The sequence below is a fragment of the Andrena cerasifolii genome, chromosome 13, assembly GCF_050908995.1.
Source record: "Andrena cerasifolii isolate SP2316 chromosome 13, iyAndCera1_principal, whole genome shotgun sequence".
Lineage (NCBI taxonomy): Eukaryota > Metazoa > Arthropoda > Insecta > Hymenoptera > Andrenidae > Andrena > Andrena cerasifolii.
The window spans coordinates 10,884,646-10,905,609 of NC_135130.1; the positions used below are offsets into that span (position 1 = coordinate 10,884,646).

Here is a 20,964-nt window from a genome sequence, read left to right on the forward strand (position 1 = left end):
CAGTCGGGAAATCAATTTTGATGTTGAGGCCAATATTTTCTGACCCGACTGTGAGACTCTTAACGCGCTTAGATTAATCGTTGGAACAATTTCAACAGCTGCTCGAGTGCGTGAACGACGACCACGTGACTTACTACGCGAGTGCAAGTCGCGACCTGCAACCTTCGGAAGGTGACCCCTCTCCCCTGTTGACCTCAGACCGTCTGCCCGATCCTACCTCGGAGCCACTTGCACTTCCACTTGCACTTGCACTTCCATTACCACTACCATTACCACTGCCACTACCACTGCCACCCCCGACTCCAACATCTGTACCGACCACCGAAGTTATCACGGCGCCACTAACCACTAACACCCAGGTAGTACTAACAGTCTTGACATTCACTCTTTAACTCGGGGGTGGGCAAACTTTACGATAATCAGTATTTTCTTTCAGGCGTTAGAACGACGATTCGAAAACAACCGGCAGGGCGGGTACATAATAGAGTAAATTTAGTGAAATGAAATGAGACGCTGGTTTGCTCACCCTTGGTTTAACACCCTTGGATATCGATCATAGTTTCTTTTCCTATTTACACGTTTTCGTTTTCATTTCTGTTGCTGTTCTCCGTGTTGTTTTCGGCCTCGGTCACGGTTTCGATCGCAGTCCCGTTAATATCTTTTTTCCCGTCAAAATGAACGGTACGTGGATGTACGACTCGTTTCAGACGAACGGAGGACAAACGCCGCGTTGCTTACGCCGAGCGGATTCGGGGATGCCTCATGACGAGCTGACGCCCCGCTCAGATTCCTCCAACTCTCCACCGTTGGATGCGGTGGGTAGTGGCAGCGGAGCAGGTTCGTTGACTGGTCACAGCAACACTAGCAGCCACAGCGAGACCTCTTCGAGCGGCGTGCACAGTAACGCGAGTAACGCGAGCAATGGCAGTTGCCAACGACGGGCGACCAGTGTGGACGATCTGACCGGTGAGCAACGAGGAGTCGCTGAAGAATCGCGAGATCAATGGCGCAGCTGCTCCCTTCAACGCGGTATTCAGCCTCCCACGGCAACCATCGCCACCTATTCACCCCCGACAAGTCGTTCCGGCACTAGTCAGTCCTTCTCTTCGCCGCAATACGCAAATCACGCGCCACTGTTCACGAGTATCAACTCCAACTCGAACCCGAACCCAACTCCGAACCAGAACCTGAAAGCAACCGTGAACATGAACGCAAACGACACGATCGCTGGCCCCGGTTGCCCAGCTGTTATCCTAGAAAACCCAAACGAAGCGACCGTTGTGATACGACGCAAACTGTCGAGGACGAAGCTCACGGAACCTCTGAATCCGAACGAGGAGCCGTTCGGTCGTTCCACCAACATGAGAATGACGTCTTTCACTGAGAGCAACGATGTGCGCGTGCACGCTTCGTCCGCCACATTGCCGCACTATCCAACCCAGCCGGCGGTTACCTATCCCCATTGCTCCACTATGCCATTACCTCACGCCTCCCACAGCATGGCTGGCTCGCATATGAGTGGATCGACCGGAAGCTGCGGATCTGTTCCAAGACACACTTTCGTCACCCATCCACCGCAGGTACACGCGACAGTCCCCGCGCATACGACCTTACCTTCCCATCATAACGGCGTGAGGCTTCTTCAACCAGTACCCCCGAACAATCCATTTGTCAAAAGGTTTCCGCCGGTGCAGTTGCACACACAGCCCTGGACTCTGCCAGGTCATCACACTTTCCCTCAAGCGCCGCCAACAACCGGTAAGCTGTCGGTCACTGCACAAATCAGACAGAGCGATCGTGACTCTGCCAACTTCTCGATGGCCAGCAGCGGTGATTCGGATACATGTTTGCCCCATTAAACACCTCCTCCTGCCTCGATTTTGCCTTTGCCATTGCCTTTGCCGTTGTCGTTGCCTTTGCCTTTGCCTTTACCCTTGCCTTTGCCTTTGCCTCTGTTATCTACTTATGCGTCACCTATTTAGCTAAAGATTCAAGCGGTCGTTGCTCCCAACGACGCAATCGATCGTCGAGGAAGCGCGCTTCGAGTCCTCCGAAGGTGGAAAAGGTTTCTCGCAGCGTGAATCTCTCGAGGTGCATTCAATGGTTATTTTCTATTTTTTAATAGAATGTCCGAGTCGTTACCGGAGTTGACCCTTTCGTGTTTCGTCGTGCAAGTTACAGGGGACAGGGAACATGAATTTGAAACGGTACTCAACGCAAAACTACATATCATCCTTTTGCGACGCATCAAGGAAAAGCATCGCTCACGCGTATGACTTCTATTTTTTATAAATGTAAAGTAGCTGAATGTTCGTATTCATAGAAGGAAGCCAAAAGATTTTTCTAATGTTAAACACGCGAACCTGGTCGAAAACATATCTCACGGGCCCACGATAACGCTTGTATGTACAATACTCGATCACATTATTGAGGGCGATGAATGTTTGGGGGTAGAGCCGGCGGAAACCTTTTCTCTCTTCAGTAAAGCGGCTCGATGCAAGGTGAAGTCGGCATGCGTTTGTACAGCGGCGAAGCAAAGACAATTAGTTGACTCAGAAGGAAACGAAGTAAACCGAGCAGAATAGAACCGAATCGAATCGATGTAAAACTTCAGTTGTTTACTGTAAATTGTGTTCAAACAGTGTATGTACATTGCAATCGTAACCGTAGGTTGTGCCGGCGGGAAAAGTTGTTTTCCTTTTTTTCTCTCTTCTTTGTTATAATAGCCGTTTGCACCGAGTGCTGTCTTCCCTTTTCTTTTTAAGCTAGCCGAGTCGATACGAAAGGACTGACCGGTCGATGACAAAGCGTATCGTTTCGTACAGGCTAAGAGATTGAAATGTGTGACGATGGCGTAAGCGTAAGCGTAAGATATACTCGATGATTTCTCACGGTTTTACACCTAATTGTAAGAATTACATATTCCGAGCCTGGTGGTTCTTACGTAATGCTCGGGACCGGTTTTGCGCAACGATAGTGGACCGACGCGACCGTAAGCGATAGTGGCTACCCCTCTCCATAGTCCGGGGCAGTCCGTCTGTATAATAATTAATGGTCGAGTACCTAATAGAGGATACTTCTCGCGCGTGCTGCCTCGTGTAACATTTTCCATTCGATACTATACTTTTCTAATTGGTCGTCTTATAGAAAGCTTGGTTCACTTTTCTCTTCACTTATTTCTTTGCTTACGTTTCTCTTTTTCTTTTGTCTTAACAAAACTCTTGTGCCGCAGTTGTCTTTGAACAACTCGTTCCTTCTGTTCAGAAGGAAGCGGAAGCGGAAGGGAATAAAAGAAAAGAGATTGAACTAAACGAACTGAACGAGGGGGGTGGGCACGAGGAAACGTTAGACGAGGTCAGGACGCGGCGTCGCATGGCGGCTATTAGGAAAGGGTAAGGGAACGATTACTGCCACTAATTGCGAGAATCAATGGATCTCTGTTATAGACGTACATGTGTATATTATATTTACTTGCTCGACTATTTCATCGACTGCCATGCTACATAGATATCTCCTCTTTTCGGGGACTCGTGCGTCACGCGCTACAGGTTTAACGCTTCCCGCGCACTAGCTAGTCCGAGAAAATAGATATTTGCTTTCTTCCCGCGACTGTAGAACCGTTTTCGAAGACGCAGAAACGGACAGTACGGCACGGAATGTACAGATGGACGATTTGCGCGCGCCTCTTATGCGCCGCGATACGCGAATAGAAAAAGCGTAATCGGCGATAGTGCTTGTAGCCGTAGAGTTAGAGGCCGGCAGCTAGAAACGATGGAACAGAAATTAATTTTCTTTCAAACGATCGCGTATGGTAGATTGGTAGTGTAACAAAGGGGAGGCGCGGTCGCGCGACGAAATTTCGGCATAAGGGTTGGTACACCCACGGATTAGAAGACGCCTAGTTTCTTCCTAACAGAACGGTGATAATAAGAGAAAGATTGTTCTCAGAATCTGAAATGCTCTCAGAGGTTGCTGACATTTTTCAAGGGAAATTCTGATAATAATGGTATTTTTATGAAGAATCTTTACAAACGGCTAATACGCAGAGAGTAGCGAAAGAGTAGCACGGCACAGTGTCGCACTACTATCTACCTATACAGATGTAGACGAGAAGCAAACACAATGCACCACTCCTTTTTTTCGACCAATTACATTACAGACTCTTTTCATGGTTTTACCGTTTACGTCACAATCACCCCCGATCTGTCTTATTCTACGTATGTAGATAGCGAGCGTAGGCGACATAACGAGTATGTAAAGTAAAATTAGAACGAAACGCTGCTCAAAAAAAGTTGGACGAAAAGAACACGTTTATTTTTAAATATCTCTTTGAACCGCGTCGAAGCGGAAGATATGATAAGTAGTTGGAGCAACTAGTAAAAGATAACAGGTAACAGGTCAGTCACATCGATGAATCCAATCCGTTCATCTTTACTGCAATACGTAGCTTGCAAACGAAGATGGGGACATTGAGCAAACTGAATGTACGAGTGTCTTTTTATACGTAATCGGATAAGAATTCGAATCGCGATTCCTTGTATTTTTTTATGCACTTTTTGCGCGATGGAAACTCTATCAAAACGGCTAACAGGAAGCTGTGGATGCATCGTTTTATGGCAGCAGTAGCATTAGCAGTAGCGGTAATATCAGCAGCAAGCGTAACAGTACAGTAACAGTAACAACAGCAGGGTCGTTGAAAAAGGAAAAGCAGCGATCGGGCCAGTGCTGTCTCTCGCGGAATTATTTTTTTAACGTCTACGGTCAGTCAGCCTCCGTACTTTGTTCGTTTTGGATGTCGGCTAAACATAGGTACATAGAAACTTGGACAGCCGAGGGATGGCTCTAACTCGAAGAAAAAAATTTAAAAAAAAAAAAAACAGATACCACCAGTCGTGCGCTCTTGTGCAATGCGAAGGGATTAGTTGTTTGCCACGCACTGATAGGGAAAAAGAAACTTTGATATTATCGATTTCAGAGCCGTCCTGAACCAGTCGCGTCTCGAACATATTGTGGGTAGTATAACTATAATTGAAAGAAAGCGAAACAGCAAGGAAGAAGATAGAGATTGGGGGAGAGAAAGATTTGTGCGTGAGAGTGTTAATCCACTATTCCAGACATTATTTCGAAAGCTGTATATAATTAAGGAGCGAGTTGAATCTGCGAGAAAGCTGTGACAGGGAGCGTGAATGTCAATGTAAATGAAGCATTCAGCGAATGTGTACGAATAATTGTATAAAGACTGATTAGACTAGCCTCGATATTTATTCGAATTGACTGTTAAACGTTATCGTTTCGCGCGCTTTGGAATACTCGCGGAGCGCGTTACACCAAAGGTATTCTCGACCAAGTTCCATTTTTCTCTTATTCTTTGAGATTTTGTTGGTCGCTCCGCGTTGCGTCGCCCACTCCTTTACAGCGTCAATATAATCGCGGAGACGATTATCTACATCCGTTGCGTGCTTTCGTTCTCACTTTCGTTTCTCAGGTGATCGAACCAGGTCGTCCGCGATACCTATACATATACTACGTATGCATGTACATACATACATACATATTCCGTAGAGCGTAGAGTGTCGAGTACATAATTATTATATATAAGACTATCGGCCTACGAAAGAGTCGGGATATGTAGGTATGTATGTAGTTGGTTTCAGGGCCAACTAAAACCTAAAAGCTAAGAACTAAAAATGTCCGTAACACGAGATTGTAAGAAAGACAGGAATCGTAGACACGAGGATTACATGTCCTGGTTTTGTGTGCCATTTCAATTTTTCACAAACCCCCCACCGCCTCTCTCGTGTGCGATTTTTCCATTCTTAACGCTAACTGTGTTTCCTTCCGACGCCGCGCCGACGGAGAAGCCAGCATGCTCTCGACGACACGTGAACGGTGCAAAGGGAAAAAGAAAAATGGTATGCGCGGTTATAAGAGCGACACTATTATCGTCACAACGTATCAATATTACTCGATGCATCGTACATATGTACTTATGTACTTGTGTATAAGCAAGCAAACTAGATGTAAGCTTTGTATCGTTTCATTTACCGAGAGAATAAAGGTAAATTATGCGACGAAATACCTAGGTACATATACAAATAAATGTTTTCGCTATTTCCCCCGGGCACGACATCGACTCGCGATCCCAACTATTTAAGACGAACCTTACAATTAATCGTAAGTATGATTCGGGGAAAGGGCAGGGAGGTCATCTACATTATACGTGTTCATTAGGGTGGCTCTTATTTACTCTTGGTAAAAATTGGTTTCAATATTTCCTTCGGGGCACGTTCCAGAATAGTGAATGTGTTTAAACGTTTAAACTTTCAAAATTTGAGGGAAAAGTTTTTTTTTAGTTTTGCAGACTCTTCGAAAACCGTTTGTCGCACAGGAAAAAGTAATAGAACATAAAAGATGCTCTTTGTCTGGATCTACAACTTTTGTTTGACATATTTTTTTATTTAATCAATAACTTGGATGTAAATAATTATTTAAATATTTAAGGGCCCAGGGGCTCCTTTTCCCGTTATCCGATCGGGCTCAAACTTTCCACAGATTTTTTTTTATTATTTGGAACTATTCTGGGGCGGTGCCCCGAAGAAAATTCAAAAGTCGAAAATAAGAACCACCCTAGTGTTCGTTATGGTAAGTACTGTGCAGTGTGCAATGCGCATTAATCGATAGCAATAGTTTTATTGTTTGTTTAAACTGTTTAAATACATCGGTATACGCACTACCCGGTTTATGCGTTATCTATCTTTCCTTTACTTACATCATTTTCAACTAAACAAGATGCATGGAATATTAAATAGTTCCCTCTGAAATTACAATTACGTTATACATATATTTATACATGTTGTGTCCGATTCAACATTGTTGGAAAGTGAGTTGCATGTACATACATATGTATGTACCTTAGGCCCTTAGGCTTTCGCTGCATCGCTAAGCGTGTACTCGTCATACAAATGTCTAGATATACTAAATAGAGTAGACGTGTGTAGATTACAGCTACTATACGTGCATCTCTCTTTCTGCGTACGTGTCTTTACTTATATTTATAGTTATGCTCTTATTTATTTCGTCACGATGGCGATAGAACAATTATTTACATAACATTGTAATAAGCTATGACTAGACGTATTGACGTATCGACGTATTGACGTAGTGACGTATTCACGCATTCACGTATTGACGTTTTAGGATAGGTTTCGAAAAGTTTCAGAAACACTTGAAAAAACGAGAGAAGACATTAACAGAGGGAGCCCCGAGTGCGAATCTTGTTGCATTCCATTTACTCGCGCCATCTTATGTCGGTTTGTTCGTTGTACAATTATGCAGATACTTTCTCTCTATATGCGATTGTTGAACTTTCTATGCCCACTGTGTATATGTATGTACCTAGTATACATACGTTCATATACCTACCATAGGATAAACAAACGATTCGTTCGTTGGTCGTTCATACATAACTCGGAACTAATTGCAAGTATACTTTTACAAAGTTACCGACCGATTAGCTATAACCATGAGAGATAGTATTACGTACACGTGTATTACATTGTAGTTCTCTTCTATACGTATGGTATAAAATGCTAAGCGATTCTACGCTTTCTACTAGGACTCGTGCTCTCAACTACTAACCTAACCTACAATTTTTCCTTAACCTGTACGCAACGCAACGCTATCGTTTAAAGTTCTCCTTGATTCGCTCGGTTCGTTTCTCAATTCCTGCGGGACCAGTTTAACGTTTAAAGACTTTAAAGTAGATGATAAACGTCGCGTCGGAAAAATGGTGCGTGCAAAGATGGAGATAAAAGGTTGCGCCACGTGGTCGCGGTAAAGTGTGGAATCGGGGTGGATTCCCTCTTGTTAATCGATACATAATTGCAGGTACGCGGACGTAGGTATTGACTCTATCAAGACAAGACGTACATAAGTAGGTACTGCGCTGGAAGGAGGATGAAAATTACCCGCTAACTAACAATATGCTAAACGCACAGTAAGTATACGCGATACAGATTACAGGTATATGTGTATGTATAGGTACGTAATAAGTGACGATATAAAATCTACGATTATAACAGTCAACAAGTAATACATAATGCTCGTCGGGCCGACATCGATTAAACGACGCGACGCGACGCGCGCGTCGTTGTACATACCGTCTACATCTACATACTTGGATTACATTTACCGTTTAACAGAGATGCCTACGCTGTAATGCGAAGTTGCTTGTTGGAACATTGCTGGGCAATAGGTGGGGGTAAAGGACGGGTAAATGGCTTCGTTGAATCGTACGAAAAACTCCTAAACCGTAAATTGACTTTTGATTTTCGAGCAATTTGTCTAGGATCACTCAAGCTTTTCCAGCCTTTTCCAAACGTAATCCGTTCCATTCACTAATCATTATAAATATATATATATATATATACATATGCATGTACCTATTATACGTATGTACATAAGTACTGGCTACAAACTCTCGACAAACTCAGAAAGAAAGGGAAAAGTTGTGGGGAAGAGATGATTTTTCTAACTTGCCACCCTCGTGATTCGTTTGAGAAATATACGTTTCACATGCATACATCTCCACTGTAAATATTATCGCTCGCAGCCTCTTAATTAACGGAAACGTTAAGCAAAAAAAAGTAAGTGTCGTTGTTAAAATTTTTTTTGCGAGTCTGTGATGAAAATTCAAAAAACCCGTTTGTACATTGAAATTCGCGATTTTCAACCTTATTCTGCGATCTTTAAGCGTTTATAGCTCAGAGCATGTACAACTTTCTTCGATCTACAAACGGGTTTTTTGAATTTTCATTACAGGCTCAGAAAAAAAGTTTAAAAAACGACATTTACTATTTTTTTTACTATTCTCAACAATTCCATTTTTTTTTTCAAAACAACGAAACACGTCACTTAGCAAACTAATCTTTCTAGCTTCTCAAAAAAAAAACTCATGTCGTTTGGACCAATTCTAAAAAAAGTTATGCGATTTTAAACGTTGTCCCGCCACTGTATATATGTATACAGAAACGCGCTCTACCTAATATTTTTACTATGTAGTACGTATAGAATTCCAGTTTTCTTGAAGATTACGAACACGTGTAGGAGTATTCCGTTGTATAATAAATATCTTCGTTACCTCTACACGTGTGTATACTAGTGTCCCTTTTCGAGAATTCTTTCTCGAGAATTTTATAATTGCTTATTTCTTATTTCTCGAGAAACTTAAGTCTAGGAAATCGCGAACGTATAAACACATCTACAAATTATAATAAATCTTATTAGTAACATTAGAAGCTATATGAATTACAATAGAAAATCTCAGTAGAGAAGATTCGACATTATTGACTGGTGAAGGTGCTCTTAAATTCTTATTTAACAATTTAGAAAAATTGTATACCTACTGAATTAAGTAACGACTTTCTTATGCCTATTAAGGAAAAGATATCGAAAAGAAGACAAACATACAAACAAACAGAGGATCCAAGCTGAATAAAATCGTTTAAAGACTATTGTATCCCTTAGAAAATGTTTGCATAGGTAATCCAGAATCTCTTCAAAAAGATTCAAGAAATCCGTTTTTTCATTTAATATCCAAGACAAATATGTATAAAACGGCAAAACAAATTCTAAGTAGCTAGACTTTTCGGAAAATATAACAATATGATTCTCCGGAAAGTACTAAAAAACTTACGGATCATCAAAATGAAGAATTACCATTAAGAAAACAATTAGAGTTAGCAATCTCAGAGAGCCTCCAAGAATTTAGTATCAACCAAGGAAAAGATAAATTCTGGACTTTAACAAAGGAATTTCACGTTTTTCAGTCCACTGGAAGAAGGACATCCAATTTACCATAACTTTTGGATGTGCTACGTACGATTAAGCCAACATTCACTCAAAACGAAAAAAAAATCTACAGCTACAGATTTTATCACAAGAAAAAAGAAAAGAAATAGATTAAAAAACAAAAAAGTAATGTTTCGCTTTGCACAAGTTTTGTAAAAAAAAAAAATAAATAAATTATACTTAATATCCGTTTTTTTTCATTTATACAAGTTTTGTGCAAATTGGACAGGAATGCAGAATTAGTTAAAGTTTGCTCGTGTTTTTGATAAATATTATCAACATTATTCCAAAAATATAAATTTTGTAATATTTTCTTGAATTTCTCGAGAATTCTCAAGAAGTGTGATCTGATTTCTGATTTCTCGAGAAAGAAAATATCGAGAAATCAGGAACATTAGTATACATATACCTAAGTACCTGACTACCTGACATGCGCGCATCTACATGCGCATGCATACTATGTATACGCATACACACATACATATACCTAATACATATAGTATACAGTACGCAAACATAATACGTAAGAAAAATTTACGCTAAACCGTCCCCGCGATCCTTGCGATCTCTTAACGTTAAGCATTAAACGCAAGCACGTATTCTGCTAAACTCAGAATAATAAAAAAGGGATCAAAGGATCGGAGAAATCAGTGGCGGATGTACACGTATCATCCGTATGTGCATGCATAATTGTATACCTGTAAAATCGGCCAGACGTATGCTGAACGTGGCACATGTACATATTATGTACATAGATCGACAGAGTCGTCTACGCCCTACGGTATTTCACGTTAGCCTTTTGTCGTTTTGTGCATTCCCCAATGAGTGTAACGGCAGAGAGAATTGATTGCGAATGGAGAGGTGGGATTACGCAGTACGCACTCTGCTCTTCGCTCTTTCTTTTTACACGTTTCTTTCACCGACCTTGTCCCGCAGCACGGAACGTGCTTAATGCTTATGTTTACACCGCGCAGAGGTGACCTACTTGTACTATTTCCCTGACCAAACATATACCCGCATACATGTACTATGTACTTGGCGCCAATGGAAAAGAAATAACAAGAAGGCGGGTCAAGCTCACAGCTGTCAGCCAGGCGTGCAGGTAAACAGGTTCGACCCTCGGGACAAGCACGTTGAAAAGTACATACATATGTATGTATGTGGGAATAGAAGGAGCCTTGAATCCCATGCGATCATACATACGAGTTTGTATCCCGTGTCTCATTCACTTTTCACCGACCCCATTCAAGAGTGCCGAGTGCACGCGAGGGAAACATTGAAATAGGGAGCCGTAGGCGGTTCTCGGATATATTCTACAATCTACCTTATTAACCGTAAATAAGTGTCGTCATTTAACTGCTGAGGTTGCGCCTTCGCTGCCTACGTGTATGTACATATAATATTATACATGAATACACTCTCGAATCGCCTCTCGGCATTCTTCTAACAATTAGGTCTGGTAGACTTTGTCACCGTCCAACCCGAGTTGATCACAAGGAACGCGCAACGTAACGTAACGTAAGCTAAGCTAACGTACAGATCGCGCACGATATAACCTCGCCTCCGAGCGGCGACCAATGGCGACTGAGTTGGCCGTGACTCGGCCGAAGGCAGGAGGCGAAGTTATATCGCGCGATCTGTAGCGTAACGTAACGTAACGTGTAGATACTTTCATCGGATAAGGCTGCGTTAATTATTGTCTTTTTCGTTATCGCTCGTGCTCGTTAAAGGTTCACCGTCTTCCGTTTTCCGAACTTATCGCGGATTCTTCTTCTCTATTTTTCTGCCTTTTCTTGCTCGTTTATCCCCCCCCCCCCTCCCCGCAGCAGAAGCGTAATTACAACTTGGGATTAGGATCGGAGACGGAAACGGAAACGAAAGGAGAATGAATATTCTTTTCCCACGCGCGAATAGACACGGCATTTTCAATGATATTGCAACCTCGACAGTGAACCAACCCGTCGTCGATCAGCTTTTGATAGAAATGAAAAACAAAGCTATTGTATACGACATGCAGATAAAAACGCGATTGGTCCGCGAGAATTTGGTTTCTCTCAGCGATTGATAAAGCGTTTAATATTGTACATGTGTGGCTGCTTGTTCAATAAGCAAAGTCTTTGATGGAAAAGAATTTGTGTGTGGTCATTTCCCGGAGCGCATACACTGCCTTTTCATTCCGTACACCTACTTGCACTGTTCGAACGTTAGGCTGGCCTTCATTCGTCCAACGAACCATGCCTGCGTATTCGTTAATCGCAGACAATTTTACTGGAAGCACGGCTAAGGTTTTCCGTACAATTACTCGTCAACTCTACAAAGCAGTACATATTTATGTATGTACATAATCACATATAATGGGCAAACGCGTTGAAACGAAAGCAAACGATGATGGTGTGCGTTCGTATCATGAAATTGGTAACGCCTACTGGTCTCAGCTACATTGTATGCATTGGCAAAAACGTACATACATATGTATTATGTGTACACGAGACGCGTGTGTCGTACATTAATTTGTGCCCGTAGTATATACTCAAGGGACCCGTAATATTTCCTCTTAAATCGTTTACTTTCAATTGTTTTTCAGTTTCACAATGAATCACAATTCACACAATTCTATTCAGCGCGCTCGCGCGCACTCCAGCTAATACGCCCTCTTCTTTGATCTCGACAACTAAGTAATCGCTTGGACGTTACTCTTGCGTAGATTAATCGCCTATTAAACAGCTATTTTTTCCTCAGTAGAAATAGAAATAATAGATGGAAAAGATTCGGAGAAACCATAACGCGCCTTCGCGATGAAAAGCTGCGCTTTCAACAATAACATAATTATTGGCAAACACACGATCTTAACGAAGTTGTTATGGCAGTACGAAAGAACGAATGTGCGGGCGGACGGACGGACGGATGAACGAATGAACGAACATAATAAATATCGATCGTAATTAATAGCTAATAAAATAAGGAAAACGCATCCCATTTAATGTAAGGTAAAGACGGCCAACTGTTCTCTTAATTGCAGATATTCCTCACTGATTTCACGCTTCGAATGACGCTTACATGTTGGGACACTCGCGATATGAGGCGGAGGCGGGGGTGGGATTACAGGATTAAGAGTACGAAATCACGAGAAGCGCGTCAAGTTGACAAATCCTACTAATTTAGGAAACATAACAAGTTGCCTAGATAAGAAGAAGAGTTTCAGAGCATTTAGACAAACTCGCGATAAGTTCACAGTGACCAGTAGGTTAATTGGACTTTTAAAGAACAATCGCCGTAACATTATGCACTGGGAAGCCGAGACAAGTGCATAATTTCGAGTATCGAGCCGACAGACTTTAGGGCTTAGGCGTTTGGAAGGAAAACACGACGAGCCGATTCGATCGATCGATCAGCCCTATCCACACCGACTCTAAACTGTCTATGTATTATTTAACAATCGCTTGCCTTAATACTGATAAATGTATTGTCCGTTTAAGTGGTTCCAAAAACATGCAAATATGCTAACAGCTAAATCTCACCATCAAGCCTTCGCAGTCCACAAACAATCTTTTACTGGGTATGCGGTATGCTTTCTCTCGGAAGAAGGCTTAATCGATATTGTAGAAAGAAAGAATGGAAAGAAACGCGTTATTCTTACAACAGCATCGACAGCATTATATATCACAACGCCAGGGGTATTTATCCACAGTCGACTTAGTAAGGTATACACGTGATATACACTTTGGTCCGGCAACAGAGGACACCATTCTCTTGGAAGTAGAAGCGCACGGCGTACGTAGATACATACCTAGTCGTGTTGCTAAAATGTTTGTCCGTTTGGGAGACCTTACGAAAACTAAAAAGTTTTACGCCTTCTCCCAGACACGGGAGTCAGTCGAAAACTGATAGTAAGAATGTACATACCTCCAGGACAGACATTCTAGCGTATGTATGTAAAATTTAGGGTGGTTCTTATTTTCGACTTTTGAATTTTCTTCGGGACACCCTCCAGGATAGTTCCAAATAATAAAAAAAAATCTGTGTAAACTTTGAGCCCGATTGGATAATGGGAAGAGGTGCCCCTGGGCTCTTCAACATTTAAATAATTACTTAACAGCTCACAAAGTCGATTTTATATAATATCCTCCTAGTTATTGATTAAGTAAAAAAATATGGCAAACAAAAGTTGTAGATCCAGCCAGGAGCATCTGTTATGTTCTATTACTTTTTCTCGTCCGACAAACGGTTTTCGAAAGAAGTCAGAAAAACTAAAGAAAAAACTTTTTTCTCCTCAAATTTTGAAAGTTTAAAAGTTTGCTTCTTGAACACTTTTTATTTATGAGAGTGAACAAAAAAAAATGGAATTTTTATTTTCGAGGACTATTTTTTAAACATTTAAGCGAGGATTGGCATATTTTTTTATTTAATGAACAACTTGAAGGATATTATATAAAATCGACTTTGTGAGCTGTTAAATAATGATTTAAACGTTTAAGGGCCCAAAGGCACCTTTTCCCGTTATCCGATCGGGCTCAAACTTTACACAGATTTTTTGTTACCAAAAGCAAATAAGAGCCACCCTAATGTACATACTTATGTATCTGCTTCAATTCCAGGGCAACGTGAAACGCGCGTGACACGTGTCGCTTGTTTCTGTTGATCTGTTCACGGTGTCCGCGCCTCGTATTTTTTCTCTTTCGATTCAAGTGAAAATTAGCAGAGGCGTGGAAGAGGAAGTGTACAAGTGAAAAGAGAATAGAGAAAAGGGGGCAGCAGACGAGAAAACAGAAGTGGATAAAAAGTAGAAGAATAAAAAGAATAAAAAGAGAAGAATGCTGGTGGAGCGTTGTTGCTACAGCTGAGTTCTTGTACACACGATCCTCCACCCTGCTGTTTAATTCGAAGCTTGCTTCAAGTCGCATTCGATTAAAACAAGCTAGAGCATACCGGAGGATTCATTTCACCGAAGACGTTCAGTTCGTAGAGCGAGGCAAACATGATGAACACCAAGTACCAAAGCATCAATACCACTCCGTACCGTCGGTCCAACTTCCAGCCATTCAAGTGAGTCGCTAGTACCAAAAATACCACCGTCGACAGCAGAGACACCGTTGAATACGTTAAGCCTGCGCATCGTAAGAAGAAGACGGGAGAAATAGATAGACAGATAGACAGAGCTAGAGTAGGCGGGAGGTGAGAGAGAGTTTAGAGATTTCAAGGAGGAAACGAAACGAAACGAAACGAAACGCGATCCAGGCGGAAAGAAAACAACTCAGGCAGGTTCGCCGCGAACTTACCTCGACTGATGACATTCACGTGCGAACCAGGTTGTATCATTGCAGTTTGTATAAACCATGGAAGCCCAAGGCAAACTAGAATATCGAAAACGTTGCTGCCGACGGCATTGCTCACCGCCATGTCACCGAGCCCTTCCTTTATCACCGCCAACGAGGAGAGTGCGTCAGGTACGCTGACACCAGCAGCGACAAATGTCAAACCCATCACCGTATCAGGTATACCAAGAGTGCTACCTGCAAAATCAAACATCATCGTTGACGAAAAAAAGAAAAACGCTTCCTCTTTCGAATCATACTCTTAGCTACCTATAATCGTGATCATCCAGACCATGATGTAACTGTAGAAGCTGATCCAAATCATTGAAACGCAGAAAGTAAAGGTGTACCAGTTTCGAAATTTCTCTTGCCGGCAATCGGGCATGGTTGCACGACACATGAAATGAATCGGGTATACCAGCCCCCAGGTGAACAAAGTCCATTTGCTGGCATCGTTAGGCCTTTCCAGGGGCGACACTTGATTCGGGTCGGGCTCCTTCGCTTTATAATATTCAGGCTGCTTCGGAGGTGGCGGCTCGGTTGTTTCTAAAACAGCACCTCCTGTTCCTCCTGCTCCTGCTCCTCCACCTCCTTCACCTCCTCCTCCTATACCTGCAACCAAGGACACAACGTTTTTCAAAACCTGCGGCTTAGGGTTTGTACAAAAACCGACTTTTGAAAAAGAAACGGTTTTTGAATATTCACAAAAATTTTTTAATTAAAATAGTAAATACATATTTGTACTTATTTTAAAATTTTTCAGGCTTTTTTCATATTTATGGAATTACAAAAATCTAACGCAATAATATTTACTCTATCTATACAAAACCAAACAAAGAAGAAAAAACCCGTACAAATCCGTACAATTTTTGTGTTCATTTAATATCTATGGATCTAAAAAAATATAACTCAATAAAATACACTGCATACAAAACCAGATGAGAAAAACAGAAAGTAACTAACAAGGGAACATCTCGAACCTGAAAATTCAAAAAATTCTGAAACTTTGTGAATATGTAGGGGATTTTCTCCTGATTAAAACGCAATTTTTATTTGCCGCCCAAATTCACTCGAAGGGGGTGAAATTAACCTCTACATGCAACATGTACAGCTTACCTTCGTGAGTTTTAAACTGATCCGTAACAGGCGAATTGGGACCTGTGTAAGACAGACGATCCTCCTGCAGCGACCGATAACTCACGAGAGCGCTTTCTTCCGCGGGCTCGTCATCCTTCGGCAGGAAAGGTATATTGTAAGATTTTGCCCAACGTTCTAGTCTCGTGTTGAAAGACAACGCAACGCAATACACGCCGTACGTGAACAGCATAAACAGAGACTCCATCCTGGAAGCAAGAATTTCTTCTGTGTAATAACTATAATGCAAGTGGATAACGCCATTATTGCTCACCGCCCTAAAATGTACAATAGAATATCTTACCAAGATATCGATTCGTTATAAATTGTGCCGAGCATCACCAGTATCGATACGGCATAGAAGAAACAATCCCGACACAGGGGCCACCAATTCAACTTGGACACCGTGGAGGTGCAGAGGCCGCATATCGATATCACAAACATTATATTGAATACTGCGCTACCAATCACACCGCTCACCTGTAATCATAAGTTATGTATAGCAAGAGGACAGGTAGGGTTACTACTTTTTGTTGCGTAACAGGTGTCCACTTACTCCAATATCATCCTTTGCAAAGAAAACGCCGATCACAACGGTAGCCAATTCCGGTGCGGATGAACCGGCAGCCATGAAAGTTGCTCCGGCAACATCCGGGGACAATCGTAGTTCTGCGTGCACCAAGAAACCGATAAACGTCGATGAATCGATCCTCGTCATTTTTGGTCGTCTTTCATTCGTTAAAATTCACGGGACGATATATTATAGGTAATAATATACAGATATTTAAATGATCAGGTATCGATGGCATCGCAGGAAAGCGCACGGTTGCTTAAACATTGTTAGAGAGGTTTTCCGATTGGGTTCGAAGAAATTATCAGCGAAAACATTTTTACATTTTACAAACAGGAAACGAGAAAACCTCGATCATATCGGTATATAGGTAGTTAAGGGGGAACACCACTGTGTCGGCCGGAAAAGTAAGCCACTTTTAAGATTTTTTTCAGGAATAACTTACAGTTTCCATAGAACAATTTTATTACCTACCTTTAGTACGTTGCCTTAAGAAATTACACAAAAAAAAAATAAATAGAAGAACATCCATAAATTTTAATATATTAATTAATATTCTAGACACCCCCTCCCCCACGCGAGCTGGTCGAATGTGTAACTATGGAACAGCAGGTCCGAAATCAAATTTCTTTTTTTTTATAAACTATATGAGTGTAGTTTCCGTTGTACGTACGGATTCTTTGATTGAAAACAATTTTTTTTAAATACGCTCGAAAGACTGTCCATCTTATTCACGGATTTTCAAAATAATTTGTTTAAAACTACACTAATATAGTTCATGAAAAAAAAATGAAATTTCATATCGGACCTGCTGTTCCATAGTTACACATTCGACCAGCTCGCTTTGGGGGAGGGGGTGTCTAGAATATTAATTAATATATTAAAATTTATGGATGTTTTTCTCTTTATTTTTTTATGTAGTTTCTTAAGGCAACGTACTAAAGGTAGGTAATAAAATTTTTCTATGAAAACTAAATTATTCCTGAAAAAAAAATCTTAAAAATGGCTTACTTTTCCGGCCGTCACAGTGGTGTTCCCCCTTAAATCAGCCGCTCTCACCTTCGCAAATCCTATCCAAACTGGAGACAAAGTAGTCGTCGCAGACAATAGCGAGACCCAAGAACGTATAAACGGCAACCAGAATGTGTATGATCAGTCCACCGTGTTTCCTAGCATTCGGTCCCATTATCGGTCGTGGAAACTGTTCGATAGCAGGTGGTGAACAGTTTTCCCTTCGCGGTCTCCAAGTTGCTCGTTCATATTTCACCGTGGTTATCGTCGGTACCTAAAAATTAAAATCTCAATTAACGTGGTGTGCGATACAAAGGGTAAATCTTATATAGATTACGATTGCTTATTGGAAAAGAAGAAGAGACGTCGCGTCTGACCGTTGTGGTTCTTGGAACGATTTTGGTTGCTGAAACAGCAGGCTCCTTCTTCGCGACAGCCTCTTTGCCTTGGGACTGTTCCGTCGGTTGTCCGCCGCCTTCTTTTTTCCCCTTGTCCTCCACTGCTTTCTCATCTTTCCACTCCTGCGTGCTCTTCTCTGGTTCCTCGTGAACCACCTCTCCTTTCGCGTTTCTGTCTTCCGCGACCTTCTCCACCTGGAGGGTGGTGGGTTCTAAGGTAGATTCTAGAGTCCAGCTTTCCTCGTGTTCCGTGGAACTGGGATCAGAAGACAGCGATGCATCTTCGGTGGGTGGCTTTGCAGACGTGACATACTGTACAAGTACATAGATGAGGAGAAGACCAAAACGCAGAGGCCATCTCTTGCGCCCTGAATTACGTAATTGGACCTTCATTGTCCTCGACTGAAACAAGTATTACACATATTAAAATTAACTTCACATTTCCAATCAGCATTAAAAAATAAACTCAGACACACACACGTTCCTTAATAATTTATCTACTTTACAGATATACATGTCAGCGCTGTGGGGTTCATCACAGTCCTCTTTCCAAAAGGCAAAGCCTTCCCTACTCCGTGGCCAGATCCTCCAGGAACAGAGGCCCTATTCTTTAGCAATACCCATATTCTCTATCTCCCTCTAAACAATCAATCCTTCGGCACTCGATAGCTGGGTGACCAACGTGGTCACCAGCCATCGTCCGTCGCCAGGACTGTTTAGTCTCGCGTACTCTCTACAATCAGGACCGCACACAGGCCAAGTCCCTGCCGTAAATTCCTCGAAGGCAGAACAACATGGGGTCATCCGCCCTCGGCCGCCCCCTTAAATTCGCTGACGCTAACGTACATATACCCCTAACGTTTCGCGATTGAATGAAAAATTAAAAAGTGCAATTAAATTTAATAGTTTCATTTTACCGTCAACTGTGTCACATACATAACGTGCACGATTTGATTTTCGAATCGAAACCGCTAACCAACTGTTTTCCACAATAGTTGATCGATATTTGAAATTTCGTGAACACTTAATCAATGGCATCGGCTTCGTGTCTCGTGTGACGAGCAACATTCAACATTTCCACGTTTACGTGCGTACGGAAAATGTACAGAAACAACGAATCGATCGAGATACATTCGCCAGAGCGTATATGTATTTTATGTTACCCCAGGGTAAGATACACGTACGGCAGTACATGCATAAGAAATAAGGCGTTCGCAGTGTAATTGGAAATTTGTTGAAACTTTTGTTTCATACTACCTGGAAGGTGAAACCCAAGTGTATCCGGTGTGTGCTGCATGTGCATGCGTAGGTGCATGCATACAAGGAAGTTCAAGGTAAATAGTAAAAATAGTATCGTTTTACGTTTATTGCAATTAGTGTATGTGTGAGGGAGCATAGTAGAGCGTGCAAACCGAGTCGGCAGTGAAAGTGACCCAATTCGACGTTCCTAGCAATCGTTAAACGGTAGGGTAGGGTATGAATCGAATCGACGCAGCCGAGCCAACAAAGGTCCAGCTTACCCCTTTCATTTTAACAAATCACTCGATGTCGTTACCAATCTCTCTCGCATGCTACAAGCACGTATGTACATGTACATTGACACCGACAATTCTGCCATTCAAGCGGCAAACCAACTATTTTAGGATGAAACAGCTAGCCGACTACTACGTTAGTTGGCCCTTTATACTTTAAACTCGATCCTGTACAAGTTCGTCGTAACGGGGTCGTCATCTTTGTCACCGTCATCGCCGTCCCTACCGTTCGCCAATAAGGCTGAATATTTTTACGGATGCACGGCAAGCTTTATTATCGCAGTGTCGCAGAGGAATTATTGATTTACATAAAAGCTGCGGGTTACGGTGCGTTCTCGACGTGTTGGCTAGGCATGTAGGCGGCGTCTTCTTGGTTACGTGGGTGGCGTGCTTACCGAACCACCCTTCGGTTAATACCTATCACGTCCGCGGCTGTTAGCGATGCAACTTACCGTCCACGTCACGACGATATTCCAGCTCGCCCAGATTCTATTTCACATCCCTCGATCTCCCTCGGCTTTCCTTGCTTCCTTTTGGCTCGCTGCAGCCCGTTCCCTCCTTCGGCCCACCCTCCCCTTTGCCCGTTGTCAGCCTCCTATTGTTTTCGCACACTCTGCGAAACTTTCTTCCCTTCTTCGAGTTGCAAATTTAACAGATCCCCGTCCTTCGACGCGAGAAGTGCAAATGCGCGCGTACGCGCTTATCTTTCTAACAATCCCTGTCAGTATAATACCTATATGTATAAGTATCTTTTCCTCCCACCGACCGATAGAGAGTTTATCGCTCCCTACTCGACTGCGAGCGCTGCACACCACTGCTCACTGTGCTTACGTCCTACTACCGTGTACCGAATGAAACTTCTCTTCATCCCTCTTCACGCTAGCCCTCCACCCTCTCATTCTGAATGTCACGTGGAATGTACGCGTGCGCGCCTCTGTCAGAATCCGTCCCGGTAACGGTAAAGGTAAAAAGATACAAACGGGCTGACACTCAGGCATAAGTAGAGAGAGAGCAGACAAGTCAAGTGTGAGATGCATGTGCCAGTATGCGTGAGCTATGCGATCGAAGGGCAACGAGAGATGAAACAATTGGAGCAAATCAAAGATAAGTACTTAAAATATGTCCGACGAATCTTACCAATAACCAATCAGTTATAA

General features: G+C 42.3%; 2 protein-coding genes across 8 annotated transcripts in view; one reads left to right on the forward strand and one right to left on the reverse strand.

Moving 5' to 3' along the window:
• Positions 1 to 6,076, forward strand: part of Tinc (transmembrane protein tincar) — a 31,697-nt gene extending 25,621 nt beyond the window's left edge. For 2 of the 4 annotated variants that reach the window (XM_076825159.1, XM_076825160.1), the window contains 2 exons: positions 99 to 359; positions 708 to 6,076. In XM_076825159.1, the coding sequence (XP_076681274.1) occupies positions 99 to 359; positions 708 to 1,859 (1,413 nt within the window). In that variant the 3' untranslated portion in view covers positions 1,860 to 6,076. The remainder of the gene's footprint in view (positions 1 to 98; positions 360 to 707) is intronic. The other 2 variants (XM_076825161.1, XM_076825162.1) reach the window with 1 other exon arrangement.
• A 594-nt stretch (positions 6,077 to 6,670) lies between these two features.
• LOC143375751 (putative sodium/potassium/calcium exchanger CG1090) lies at positions 6,671 to 20,402 on the reverse strand. Of its 4 annotated transcripts, none has more exons than XR_013086976.1 (10): positions 20,260 to 20,402; positions 18,255 to 18,677; positions 17,926 to 18,151; positions 16,852 to 16,964; positions 16,600 to 16,775; positions 16,278 to 16,504; positions 15,432 to 15,773; positions 15,126 to 15,359; positions 12,688 to 14,954; positions 6,671 to 12,657 (listed from the first exon to the last, which is right to left on the reverse strand). XR_013086976.1 is itself a non-coding variant. In XM_076825166.1 (9 exons), the coding sequence occupies exons 2-9, from the start codon at positions 18,666 to 18,668 to the stop codon at positions 14,755 to 14,757; spliced, it is 1,926 nt and encodes a 641-aa protein (XP_076681281.1). In that variant the 5' UTR covers positions 18,669 to 18,677; positions 20,260 to 20,402; the 3' UTR covers positions 6,671 to 14,754. The 4 variants fall into 4 exon arrangements, 2 of the variants coding, with proteins under 2 accessions (XP_076681281.1, XP_076681279.1); XR_013086975.1 differs by having other exon boundaries at positions 6,671 to 11,377; positions 11,499 to 14,954; XM_076825166.1 differs by having other exon boundaries at positions 6,671 to 14,954; positions 15,432 to 15,767.
• Positions 20,403 to 20,964: the final 562 nt, after the last annotated feature.